The following is a 13,075-nucleotide window of genomic DNA, read 5'->3' on the forward strand; positions in this document are numbered from 1 at the left end:
TAGAACCGATGCTAAACGAGGGGCAGCCTAAAGAGAAGCTCCAGGAGCCCTACTGCTATGGTGAATGGATGGAATGGTAGAGGATGAAGAATGAGACCCCCCACATTTGGAGCCTTGGCTGCCCTTATATAGAGTTCGGGGCCAGGGCTTATTACAAAGAGGAGGTTCCCCCGACTGAAGGGTTGAGAGCGTGAGGAAGGTCCTAGCTAACTTGGTTTGCAAGCTACGCCGTCTTCTAATACTCGCCCGGGCGTGGCTATCATCATGGTCTTATGGCCACGTCGCGGCAGGGTCTGACGTGGTGCTACTGTGCTAGTCGTGGCAGCATTGTAGCCATGGTGACAGTTCATCAGCTATGTTGTGCAACACGGCATCCATCATGGTCTTCGTCGTTGTCTTCAGGTTCCCCGGGGCATCATACCCGCAGTAGGTAGCCGCCCTGGGTCGTTGTTCGCCTGGTCACATCGTGGGGCTGAGGGCCACAACCCCGATCGTTGGGGTCGAGGCGCTTCGCCTGCTGGGGAGGTCTCTAGGTCGTGACACTTGTCATGGATCCCATCCCATAGTGGGTGGGATCGTATGCACGTCCAGTCGGTCCGTATTTGGACGGTGGGTTTCGTACCTGCTGCCACCGCTTGTGCGGTGTTGTCTCGTTGGTGCGGCGTGGCACAGAGATGGCGTCTGACCGGACCGAGGTGACCGTTGTCACATCGGTCTTTGCGGGGTCAGCGCGGCATGCTTTCCTTCGTCAGAACAGGCACGTCGCGCGGGGCTTGACCTCTCCCTGTCTCTCCTAGGGGTCGTGACGGTGAAGAGGTCATGTATTTGAGCATCACACGGCCAATGTTGGAGGAAGAGATCGTGGTCGCCCCTGGCCTTAGCGCATGGCCTGCTCCGCTCCGCTTTTGCTGGGCCTCGGTTGTTTGGGCCTTTGATAGCTGCTGTGTTGCGGACCATGGAGCCCGCTAACTAATCGGTGCCCTGAGACACCCCGGGGTCATGACCCCGACATTAGCCCCCGAGTGTTTTTGCGATCACGAAGTGATCGGGAAAGCGCTGATATGTGTGTTCATCCGGAGCGTGGGCTTGTGGTCGTTGTTCTTTACTTCTCCCGGGACGTCCTGACGATGTGGTACGTGACTGCCGAGCCTCGCCTGTGTCACTGTGCCGTTCGTCGGGGTTCACGACCCAGGCGGGACCGAGTGGTCTTGTCGACGTTGTATTGGTCCTGCCCTTATGAAGATCTTGTTTATCCGGACCTTTTCGTAGGCATATGTTGTTGACGGTGGCTCCTAGGCTACGTGGCTTGTTTCCAGCCTATAAATATTGGCCTTCCTTCTGTTATAAATATTGGCCTTCCTTCTGTTTGAGCTACTCACAGTTGTGCTCGAGAGCTAGTCTTTCTTGATTTTGAGGGAGTGAAGAGGAAAGGAAGAGATATATAGTAACAGCAGTGTATCCTGCTTTGCTTGGTGCATGGGGAGACTTGGAGAGCGTGCCATTGGAGTTATCAGATTTCCGGAGCAAAAACTGCGCACGTTTTACACCGTGTTCCACACTAATCTGTAGCATGCAGGCCGATGCAAAATCACATGCATGCATGCTTGACTACTCGTATTGTATTTTTGTATGCGCGTGTGGAAGTGGAAGCGGCCTCGCCTCACGCACAGTACTTCAGGCATGCATGCAGTCTAGAATTTAACAAATTGTCAATTGCTACATGCCTACATGCTACTCCAAACGAATCGCCTCGCATGCGCCAGCCCGCCCTTCGCCCCATCCTGCACACGCTCCGCCCCGGTCGTGCCCTGACCGGCTGCCCTCAGTGCGCCCCGTCCGCAGGACACTGGCGCGACATGCGCCCCGTCCACGGGCCCCTAGCTCGTCGTGCCCTATCATTATTCAGCGCTTGTGTCGTGCCACCATCACTTCCCGCGCTCCTTTACTCTTCTAACAACATAAAACACATGCACCATGAAACACTTGAATGCAACATCCGTATAAAAAGGATGAGACATTTAGGATATACACTTATAATATGTGTGTGAAACATGTAACATCAGATAAAAATATTTGTAACTTGCAACATGAAAACACTTACTACATAAGACTGAAACAGCTGAAGCATTTGGAAAATATTGTTGCAACATATGTGTGAAATATGAAACATCTAAATTGGAATGCTGGCAACATACGTCTGGAACAGATAAAACATTTTGAACAACACCTCTGAAACACTTGCAACATGTGCAACATTTCCGATTTACTTTTGCAACATCCATATGAAACAGTTACAACAAGCCTCTAAAATGTCTGAAATACTTGAAACATACACTTGCAACATGCGTTTTCATCGCAATATCTCCTTATTGAGGTTGTGCGTGACGGCGGCCATGGCGTCGACAGTGACCACGATCTTTTGGTGGGGAACGCTGGCTGCGGCGGCACCTCAGCAGCAACCCAGCAGCACCTAGACCCCGGGGTGAGGGACGGGACACGGCGCGCAGCAGTGGGGCGCGCGGCGTACAGCAAGCTGAGCGGGGACGCGATGTACAGCAAGCTAGAACGGGTGCGGCGAGGGATGGAGCACAGCGCAGCGCGGTGCTGGATGGGAGAGCCGCGCGGTGCACGGTGGGAAACACGAGAGTACGCACAGCCGCATACGGTGGGCAAGCCCGGGCGTAGCAGATATTTTGAAAGAGAGATAGACCTGATGGGCTAGGCAGGCCCAGAAAGCGGCGTCCCTGCCCGCTCCTAAGCATTATCGATGCAATTTCGTTCAGGCGAGGCCGTGAGGTGCTCAGGTCTTGTCGGTGCCAAACTGCCAGCAGTGTCAGTCAACACTCAACACACTCCAGTCATCATCAACGCGTCGCTGTTCCAAAGACGCCCACAGCCGCGGGCCCCGCCAGGTCAAAGTCAAAAAAGGTAACGCGTTGGTGATGTTTCAGAGTAATGACCCTCTAAGACTGGCCACAATATAGGCTTTTGCCGGTGCGAGAGAGAGCGTTCAAGCACCGGTGCTTAACGCTGTGGCCGGTGTCCAGTTTCAAAAAATCTTGGCATCAGGGCATGTTCGTTCCACGGTGCCTGAAACATAAAAAATTCAATCCCAAATTACGAGGGAGGTGAGAGGAGCACGCCGTCCGCTGGAATGGAGGGGGCGCTGCCGTGGGTCACGGAACGGGGCCGCGCCGCCGCAGCCGCCGCGGGCCAAGGAATGGACCACGCCGCCCAGGCCGCGCTGCCGCCGCCGTTGCGGGCCGAGGAAGGGGCCGTGCCGCCCAGCTCGCGCCGCCCACGCCCCGCTGCCGCCGCTGCCGCGGGCCGAGGAAGGGGCCGCGCCGCCCATGCCCCGCTGGTCAACCCAAGCACGGGATTTTTTTTTTCTCTAGGGGAAGAGACGGATGGGGAGAAGGACTGGGATTTTTTTTGGCGGGGTCCATAGTCAACCCAAGCACCGGTGCCCACGCTGTGGCTATATTTAGAATCTTGACATCTGTATGAGGTGGAAGAGAGAGAAATTTTCTAGCACCGGCAACATTGTGGCTAGTCTAATGCTTGCAGTTACAGGCTTGCAGCTATATATGGGCTCCGGCCGGGCGGGCCCGGTGCGCATGGGTTTGAGTTTGCAACCAGCTAGCAAGCTCACCGTGCCGGCAGCATGGCGGCTGTGTGGCGAGGAGCATGGAGGTGGACGGTCGCATCCACCAACCGAGGCGGCGGCGACGACGACGACGATCCTGTGCATCCACCACCGCAACCTGCTCTGCTTGATCACAGTTACGACGTCAACTGTGGAGCCAGCAGCATCGCTTCAGGTACCACCCTGTCCAACACTGCCACCACCTACGCCACCAGCACCGCCGCGTCCCTTCCGTTCCCATTCACCACCACTGCCGGGGGCGTCACGGAGGAAGAGAAGGCGGCGATGCGGGAGCACATCAGGGATCTCATCATCCATGGATCTCATGGTGGATGTGGAGCGGCGGCTACGTCCAGCAGCAGCAGCGCACTGGGCAGGTGGCTGTCGGAGCTGCAGGTGAGCTGGGTCCTCCGCCTCGCCCAGCTGGACGCCGCGTCCGCGGGGAGGACCTTCGTATCGCGGCGACTCCAGCACACCGCACGCAGCTGGGTCCTCGCTCTCCACGCCATCAGCAGGTCCGTCGCTAGCTTTACTGAATGGTGTAGTAGCCAGGAGCTGCAGCAGAAGGAAGAAGCTCTGCTCTGGCCACCTACTTCAGAATTGGTAGGATTTGTCGCTGCAACCTTCTTGCTCATGCTCCCTTTCGTCGACGCCGTCGTTGCACTCGACGACGTCATTAGCCCTGCTAGCAGTAGCATTAGCAGCGACGACCATGGCCATGGTGGTGTCGTTTCTGGCAAGAAGGGTGCAGTGGCATCAGCTCACAAGTTCAGGACACTGATAGATGTCCGTGACGCTCTCTCTGGGGTCTCGGAACAGGTCCAGCTCTGGCACTCGTATCTCAGTTCCTCCTGTTCGTCATCAACCGACGCAGAAGCTGCGAGGATAAGCGCGGAGATGATAAGGCTGCTGTTGGCGAAGCTGGACAAGGTGGACGAGGCCATGAGGAACACGAGAGACTGCATCAGGACACACTTCATGTCCTTGACGACGGACGGCCATGGCCATGACCATACAGCGTCAGGACTGCATCCATCACCTGACATTCATGTTGCCACTCAGTTCGCAGTAAGCTACATCCTTGTGCTATCTACTAGTTTAAGCTACAACCGATCTTCAGTGGATACTCCTATTGCACATGAAGCATGTCTGTCTCTCGGTGAGAATAGTACCGGTTCTTCCACTTACCTGAACATCGTGATCATCCGTTCCCTAGAAGAAAGCCTCACCAGAGTGTCGCAGTCATTCGCGGATCAGAGCCTCAGGTTCCTATTCCTAGCCAACAATTTCTACTTCCTGTGGCACAAACTGCTTTCTCAAAATCTGCTTTTGGATGTCCCAACGGATGCCCTGGCTCGCAAGCTCGACAGTTACATAAACAGTTATCTGCAAGTATCCTGGACGCCGGTGTTGAAGCCCTTGCATAGCCATTCACCCTGTTGCTTTTTCTTCATGAGATACTCAGCACAGCGTAGGTTCTTGGCAGAGTTTGAGAAGACCTACCTTGCGCAGAAACTCTGGAAGGTTCCAGACCCAGAGCTAAGGAAAGTGTTGCGGACAACCATTGTTGACAAAGTCATTTCAGTCTTCACAAAGTTCTTGGAGGATGGTGGCGTCAGCGCTTCAAGAGTCATCGTCAGTCCTGAGAGCTTGCAGGAGATGTTGGAAGAGTTATTTGAAGGATAAATAACCGGTGCACCACAAGTTACCAACATTCAGTTAGTATTGCTTCCATCTATGTCCATCGTTTCATTGTGGTTTTAAATGAGAAATGATCTTCAAACGACTTGACTTATGGATGGAGCTAACGACTAAAAGTAGAAAGCACTACAAGTAATAAGTCGGTTTTGGCTGCTGTGAGACTTCGTCAAATTTGTAGTTGAGGTATTCAGTTCAATATAGTGCAGATCTCGCTCTCTATATGCAAAAACTGCAGTAAGACAAGAGTAGGATTCTTATTTTGGCAATTAGCCCCTGTACTCGCTACTACCGCTGCTAATGTGTATGTTCATGTTTCCTCAAAAAAAATGTGTATGTTCATGTTTTCTTGCTGAATGTGGACCAAGCACTTCCTGGACTGGAGTAATATAATTTGCAATCCTCACGGAAGGACTGGGCCAAAACAGTGCCAACTTCATAGCCTTTGGTAATGCACTGTGGTATTTAGTTGCAAGTGAAGAAGAAGACTAAAGCTGTGCTAGATTTGGGATCTTAGGCCCTTGTTTGGCACAGCTGAAACTTATGCAGAGGGGGTATGTACCTTATGGCTGGCGGCTCTGCTAGTCTGCTGTATGAAAAAGCTGAATGGCTGTCTAGCCGTTTGAATTTATGGACTGGTTAGATGCTGAACCATGTCGTAAATAAATTGTGAAATGTGTCTAAAATGGCCCGAGGGCTATGTAACTTGTGTAGTCAACTAGTGTTTTTCCATGTTTTTTTTGGCATTTTGATATATGATATATCTACATTTGGGGATAAGAGTAACTTTTTGCCAAGGTAGTTATGCCAATAATAATTATTTGATTGGATTGATAAATTTTAAGTAAATTAAGAACATCTACCGATACTGACTTGGAATCAAATATTAATCCCTCTTTCATTAATAGCAGTCTGGATCTCATAACCAATCAACCGTGTGAAACTGCTAAGGTACAAAGTTGAAAGACTCCGAGGGCCCATCCCATCACGGCCTTGTGATCAAGGCCTCAAACCGCAGCCGTGGGCCGATCGCCATGCTGTTGCATAGGACAGAAAACCCATCAGGTCTCACGGGCCTTAACCTGCCTGCCAAGTGCCGGACAGCGCTTAAATCGCAAGGTTTCCAGAGGACGTAGACACGCAGGTGGAAGTGAAGCCGTGACAGTCAATACTGAGCAGCTTGTTTGTAACGGCACGCGAATTCAGTGATCTCGTCAGTGTCATCGTGTAGCAGGCTTCTCCACACAGGCTCAAGGCACACACACACCCAGACCCAGTCAAGTTCACGCAGGTGAAAGTGAAGCCGTGACAGCCAATACTGAGCAGCGTGTTTGTAACGGCACGCGAATTCAGTGATCTCGTCAGTGTCATCGTGTAGCAGGCTTCTCCACACAGGCTCAAGGCACACACACACCCAGACCCAGTCGAGTTCATGCAGGTAGATTCCTAAACAGGCAGCAGAGAGAATGGACATGTCCGGCGGCGGCCATGGTTCGCTGCAGCCTGTTTGGAAGCCGAATTGGCTACGAACTGATCTGGTAGATTACAGTAGCAGTACCAGCAGCGGCGGCGGCACCACCACCACCACCACCACCACCGGTACCGCGACCTCCCTCTCGACACCAACGGATGAGATGGCCAGCCTCCTGTCATCCAAACAAGCCGAGCTAGATGAGGCAATATGGAACATGATGGAGGAGACCTCCAAAACTCGTCTCACCGAGGACGACGATGGCTCGTGGCGGGGTGTTCAAACTCCCCAAGGATCATCATCGGACATTCATGAGCTCACCCGTGCCATGGTGAGCTACATCGTCTTGCTGTCCACCAATTGGGCAACAGCGCATCAACTCGTCAAGGAAGCAGCTCAGCTCCGTGGTTATGTGCCTAGATTTGACAAGGTGAGCCCTTTGACCAGCCTTGTGATGGAGACGGTGCTATGCCTAGAGAAAAAACTTGCTGACGAATCACGATCATTTGCTGATCAGAGCTTGAGGTTCCTGTTCTTGACCAACAACTCATACTTCATGTGGGAGCAGCTTTCCCCAACTTTGGTGATGGAATCCCACATGGCAGGCCTCGCTCGCAAGATCGAAAACTACATCGAAACATATTTGCAGGTGTCTTGGGCACCGGTGTTGTCGTGCCTGTACAATTCTACGCCGCTTTGCATGGGAAGGTACTACTCCTGTCCACCAGCTAAATTTGAGTCTGAGTTTCAGAAAACCTACAATGCCCAGAAGTTCTGGAAGGTCCCAGACCCTAAGCTGAGGAGAAGGCTCCGGGTGGCTGTTATTGACAAAGTCATTCCAAGCTTTGAAAAATACTTGGAGTACAGTGGTATCAGACCCTCAAGAATCACTCCCCATGATCTCAGGGACATGTTGCAGGAGCTGTTCGAAGGGTGAACAAGTAGGCAAAGAGCCAAAGAAAGAGACCCAAGTTGCCACAGGTGCAATCGTTTATGTATCCTTTGAGTGTTCCGTGTTTATGTTTGGTTTTGTAACAAAGTTGTTGCTTCAGACGACTAGATTCTGAAAAAAAGGTGATTACTGCATGTGATATAATGATCATTGCAATAAGATAGTATTAGTATTTGCCAAATGTGCCAAACTAACGCATATGCTTGCATGTGACTCTGCAACAAGATGATAAGATTGGATTCTGAAAAAAAAGTGTTACTCTGTTTTGCTATGTTCGACTCTGTTTGGTTGCACGAAAGAAACATCTTGAGCTGGTTAAACGCATAATGGGGCAGCATACCCCTAGTCTAGTATTGTACACTAGGCAGTACAGTAGGCCGACCGGAGCATCTTTTCATGGCATTGTGCCTGGAAAGCAGGCCATACCGCTCGGGCAGATCGATCTATCCGTCACCTTCAGGGGTCCGTCCAACTATAGGACCGAGGCCCTCACCTTCAAAGTGGTAGGGTTCCACGGAACTTACCACGCCACCCTGGGACGACCATGTTACGTGAAGTTCATGGCCGTCCCCAACTATACCTACCTCAAACTGAAGATGCCGGGCCCAGGTGGGGTCATCACCGTCGGCACCTCCTTTCAACGCGCCTACGAGTGCGACGTCGAGTGCTGCGATCACGCCGCAGCGATCATCGCCTCCGGAGAGCTCGCGGCCCTCAGGGAAGAGGTCACCGAAGAAGCACCCGACCTCAATAGGTCGACCGGGTCTTTTGAGCCAGCGGAGGGCTCTAAGGAGGTTCTCATAGATTCCAGCAGCTCCGAGGGCAAGGGGGTGCGCATTGGCACCACTCTTTCCTCTAAATAGGAAAGCGCGCTCGTCGACTTCCTCCGCGCGAACAAAAACATCTTCGCATGGAAACCCTCGGACATGCCAGGCATTCCGAGGGAGGTCACCGAGCATGCCTTGAAAATCTGCCCAGGCTTCAAGCCGGTGAAACGATGCCTACGTCGCTTCGACGAGGGGAAACGCAGCACCATTGGCGAGGAGACCGCAAAGCTTTTAGCGGCCGGATTCATCAAGGAAGTGTACCACCCAGAGTGGTTAGCCAATCCCGTTCTTGTACGAAAGAAGAGTGGGAAATGGAGGATGTGTGTTGACTACACCGGTCTCAACAAAGCGTGCCCAAAGGATCCATTTTCTTTGCCACGCATAGACCAAATAGTCGACTCTACCTCGGGGTGCGAAACCCTCTGCTTCCTTGATGCATACTCCGGGTACCATCAAATCACGATGAAAGAGTCCGACCAGCTCGTGACATCTTTCATCACCCCCTTCGGATCGTTCTGCTACGTCACAATGCCGTTCGATCTGAAGAACGCTAGGGCTATGTACCAGTGATGTATGCTCAAGTGTTTCAGAAACCTCATTGGGCGGACCGTTGAGGCCTACATCGACGGCATCGTGGTCAAATCCAAATAGGCTGACCACCTCGTAGCTGATCTTGAACAAACCTTCGCAAAACTCTGAGCAAACGGCATCAAACTCAATCCCGAAAAGTGCGTTTTCGGGGTCCCGAGGGGCATGTTGCTCGGTTTCATCGTCTCCGAGCGTGGCATCGAAGCCAACCTGGAGAAAATCTCGGCCATCATGAGGATGGGCCCAATTTAGAACATAAAGGAGGTACAGCGAGTTATGGGGTGCCTCGCCACGCTCAACCGCTTCATATCATGCCTTGGCGAACGAGGTCTCCCCCTTTATCGACTTCTGAAGAAGGCCGACCACTTCGAATGGACGTCCAAGGCCCAGGAGGCACTTGACACGGTCAAGCAGCTTCTGATGAAGGCCCCGATCTTGGTTCCTCCAACCGATAGAGAATCCCTTCTGCTCTACATAGCGGCCACCATGCAAGTGGTCAGCGCCGCCCTGGTAGTCGAGCGGGAAGAAGAGGGGCACGCCGTCAAAGTACAGCGCCCTGTGTACTTCATCAGCAAGGTCCTATCTGACTCAAAGACCCGCTACCCCCAAATTCAGAACCTCCTGTACGCCGTCCTCATCACCAAGAGGAAGCTACACCACTACTTCGAGTCACACCCGGTGACAGTCGTGACGTCCTTCTCCCTCAGCAAGGTCATCCAAAACTAGGATGCCACGGGAAGAACCGCGAAATGGGCACTCGAGCTGATGGGTCAAGGCATTGCGTATGCCCCTCGAACGGCCATCAAGTCCCAGGTGTTAGCTGATTTCATTGTGGAATGGACTGAGATCCAAATGCCATCGGCGGTCGTCGATCAAGAGTACTGGACGATGTACTTCGACGGATCGCTGATGAAGAAGGGCGCCGGCGCAGGGCTGGTCTTCGTGTCACCCATCGGGGTACGCATGAGGTACATGGTTCGTCTCCATTTCCCCTCCTCCAACAATATGGCCGAATATGAGGCGCTCATCAATGGCCTATGCATTGCCATCGAGTTGGGCGTCCGATGTCTCGACTTTCGAGGAGACTCCCAGTTGGTCGTCGATCAAGTCATGAAGGAGTCAAGCTACCATGACGCCAAGATGGCTGCCTACTGCCAAGAAGTCCGACGACTGGAAAACAAGTTCGACGGCCTCGAGCTCAATCACATCCTGAGGCGCCTCAACAAGGCGGACGACGCGCTTACAAAGGCGGCATCCGACCGAGAGCCGGTGCCAACAGGTGTCTTCGCCAGCAACCAACACAAGCCCTTGGTTCGCTGCGAGGGGTCAGAACAGGCTGATGATGGTCCTCTCGGGTTAGGCTCGGGGGCTGACCAACCATCGGCTTCATCTGGCCCCAAAGTCATGGAACTCGAAGAAGACCCAGCGACAGAGCCCGACCCTCTGGTCGATTGGAGGGCACTCTACCTTGACTACCTCCTCTATGACATGCCGCCGATGGACAAGACGGAAGCTCGACGGCTCGCACGTCGCGCCAAGTCCTTTGTTCTTGTAGAGGGCGAACTCTACAAGCGAGGCCACACCAGGATCCTGCAGCGCTGTATCCCTATCGAACAGGGCAAGCGTTTGCTGAGCGATATCCATGGTGGGATCTATGGTCACCATGCCGCGCCTAGAACCCTGGTCAGAAACACGTTTCGACAGGGCTTCTATTGGCCCACTACAGTAGACGACGCCGAGCAGATCATGCGCACTTGCAAAGGGTGCCAGTACTACGCTCGGTAGACTCACCTCCTAGCCCAAGCACTCCAGATGATCCCCATCACGTGGCCATTCACGGTCTTGGGGCTCGATTTGGTTGGACCTCTCAAGAGGGCGCCTGGAGGTTACACCCACTTGCTTGTCACCGTAGACAAGTTTACAAAGTGGATAGAAGCTCAGCCGATCTCCGTGATCAAATCCGAGCAAGCCGTGCTGTTCTTCCTCGACATCATCCATCGCTTTGGAGTGCCGAACTCCATCATCACGAACAACGGTACGCAGTTCACCGAAAAGAAGTTCCTTTGATTTTGTGATGAATACCATATCCGAGTTGATTGGGCCACCATCGTGCACCCCCAAACAAACGGACAGGATGAGCGCGCAAACGGCATGGTCCTATAGGGCCTCAAGCCCAGGATCTTCAACCGGTTGAACAAGTTCAGAGCATGGTGGGTTGCCGAGCTCCCCACGGTACTCTAGAGCCTGAGGACAACCCCCAGTCGAGCCACCGGCTACACACCCTTCTTCATGGTCTATGGTTTCGAGGCTGTCCTCCCAACCGACCATGACTATGGAGCACTAAGGATCTAGGCGTACGACGCACAGGGTGCCAAGGCATCTCTCGAGGATGCCATGGACCAGCTAGACAAAGCGCATGACATTGCCCTCCTCCACTTAGGCAAGTACCAGTAGGTGTTGCGATGGAACCACAGCCGACGAATACGAGGCCGGGCCTTCAATGTCGGGGACCTGGTCCTCCACCTCGTCCAGAGCAACAAGGACCACCACAAGCTCTCTCCATCGTGGGAGGGACCGTACATCGTCACGGAGGTGCTCCGGCCAGGCGCCTACAAGCTAAAGACCATCAATGGCAATGTCTTCACCAATGCCTGGAACACCAGCAGCTACGTCGCTTTTACCCCTAAATAAACGCATACTTTTTCTTATCAGTTTTATTATCGAAATCCCCGATCTTTTGTGACATCCGACCCCTGCAAGGGTGAGGGGCCAGGCCTCACTCAGGGGCTGGTATGAGTACATTTATCCTACAAACATTCTCTGTGCCTACCCTCTTTTCTCACGGAAAGTCCTAAGAGCTAGGATTTCGGGAACAAGCTCTGAGTAAAACTAGGCGGACTGCGAGACACCTATGCCCAAGCGGCTACGGCGCCTTTGCTCACCAGCGTGATCAGAGCTAGCTCACCTGCACTCCAAGCTTTTATGACCTTAACTATGGGAAGGGTTGGAATGCACTAAACCTCATTTGCAAAAAGAGGGAGAAGAGTTAAAAGGCTGTTTGCTATAACAAAGAGCTCGTCCATTTTGCACAAATTCGACGCTTGGCTTATCTGCTTAACCAAATTCTTGTGTGGGATACTCTCGTCCTCTATTTCCACAGAAAATTTTATCTCAACAGGAAACACAAGTCGATCGGACGGCTTGGCCACTGTCGAGAAACGGGTCGATCGAATGGCTCAAAGCTGCCGCCGAGAGATAAGCACCCTTACTTACTTTACATATTAAATTCGCTACCGAGCCTCCGTCCCCAGCAACAGTAGGGGGTTGGACATCGCTCGGGGGCTGGCAAGAGGGTCTACTCGTTAGACATTCTCTTTGCCGGACCCCTCCTTACGTTTAAAAACCGAAGGCACGGTGTGCGGGTGTAAACTTTGAGTAAAACTGGTCAAACCGCTAGACCCTATGCCCTAGCGGCTATGGTGTTTTTGTTCACTAGCGTGATCGAATTCTTTGTCCCCGTACCCCAAGCTTTAGCATCCACCTTCTCAAGAAGGGTTTGGAGGGGTCTACCTACAAAATCTCCATCAAGGAGAAACTGTCAGGTCGCCTAAGTCGATCGAACGGCTTGGATCACTACCGAGAGACAGAAACGGAAAATTGGGATGCTCGTGTAGGTTACACCGGCCCCGTCATGAACGTCGGACCCAAACCTTCATGGACATGTCTGGTAAGAGCTCCTAGAACCCGTCACTCATGCCACCGAGGTAACATCACCGACCCCCGCCTTTTTCCATCATGTGGTCATTCATACATTCATTTACTCATTCGTTCATATGTTCATCCCATACACCCAAGCATTGCATATGCGATTGCTGCATCTCAATGCTTCATGT

General features: G+C 52.8%; 3 protein-coding genes across 5 annotated transcripts; all 3 read left to right on the plus strand.

Annotated features, from left to right (window-relative positions):
- Positions 1-3,664: 3,664 nt before the first annotated feature.
- On the plus strand, positions 3,665-5,332 carry LOC136519868 (uncharacterized). The gene has a single exon (XM_066513261.1). The coding sequence runs from the start codon at positions 3,665-3,667 to the stop codon at positions 5,330-5,332; it is 1,668 nt and encodes a 555-aa protein (XP_066369358.1).
- Positions 5,333-6,701: 1,369 nt separating this feature from the next.
- LOC136522638 (exocyst complex component EXO70A1-like) lies at positions 6,702-7,911 on the plus strand. 3 transcript variants are annotated; one of them, XM_066516452.1, is made up of 2 exons: positions 6,702-7,245; positions 7,384-7,911. In XM_066516452.1, exons 1-2 carry the CDS (start codon positions 6,811-6,813, stop codon positions 7,750-7,752), a joined length of 804 nt encoding a protein of 267 aa, XP_066372549.1. In that variant the 5' UTR covers positions 6,702-6,810; the 3' UTR covers positions 7,753-7,911. The 3 variants fall into 3 exon arrangements, with proteins under 3 accessions (XP_066372549.1, XP_066372547.1, XP_066372548.1); XM_066516451.1 differs by having other exon boundaries at positions 6,703-7,245; positions 7,333-7,911; XM_066516450.1 differs by having other exon boundaries at positions 6,702-7,911.
- Positions 7,912-8,093: 182 nt separating this feature from the next.
- Positions 8,094-8,630, plus strand: LOC136524743 (uncharacterized). The gene has a single exon (XM_066518000.1). The coding sequence runs from the start codon at positions 8,094-8,096 to the stop codon at positions 8,628-8,630; it is 537 nt and encodes a 178-aa protein (XP_066374097.1).
- Positions 8,631-13,075: the final 4,445 nt, after the last annotated feature.

This window comes from Miscanthus floridulus, chromosome 18 (assembly GCF_019320115.1).
Source record: "Miscanthus floridulus cultivar M001 chromosome 18, ASM1932011v1, whole genome shotgun sequence".
NCBI classification, from domain to species: domain Eukaryota; kingdom Viridiplantae; phylum Streptophyta; class Magnoliopsida; order Poales; family Poaceae; genus Miscanthus; species Miscanthus floridulus.

Excerpts from the sequence above, each read along its gene's own strand:
- LOC136522638 (XM_066516450.1), top strand. The coding sequence starts at position 6,811 with ATGGACATGTCCGGCGGCGGCCATGGTTCGCTGCAGCCTGTTTGGAAG.
- LOC136519868 (XM_066513261.1), top strand. The coding sequence starts at position 3,665 with ATGGCGGCTGTGTGGCGAGGAGCATGGAGGTGGACGGTCGCATCCACC.
- LOC136524743 (XM_066518000.1), top strand. The coding sequence starts at position 8,094 with ATGGGGCAGCATACCCCTAGTCTAGTATTGTACACTAGGCAGTACAGT.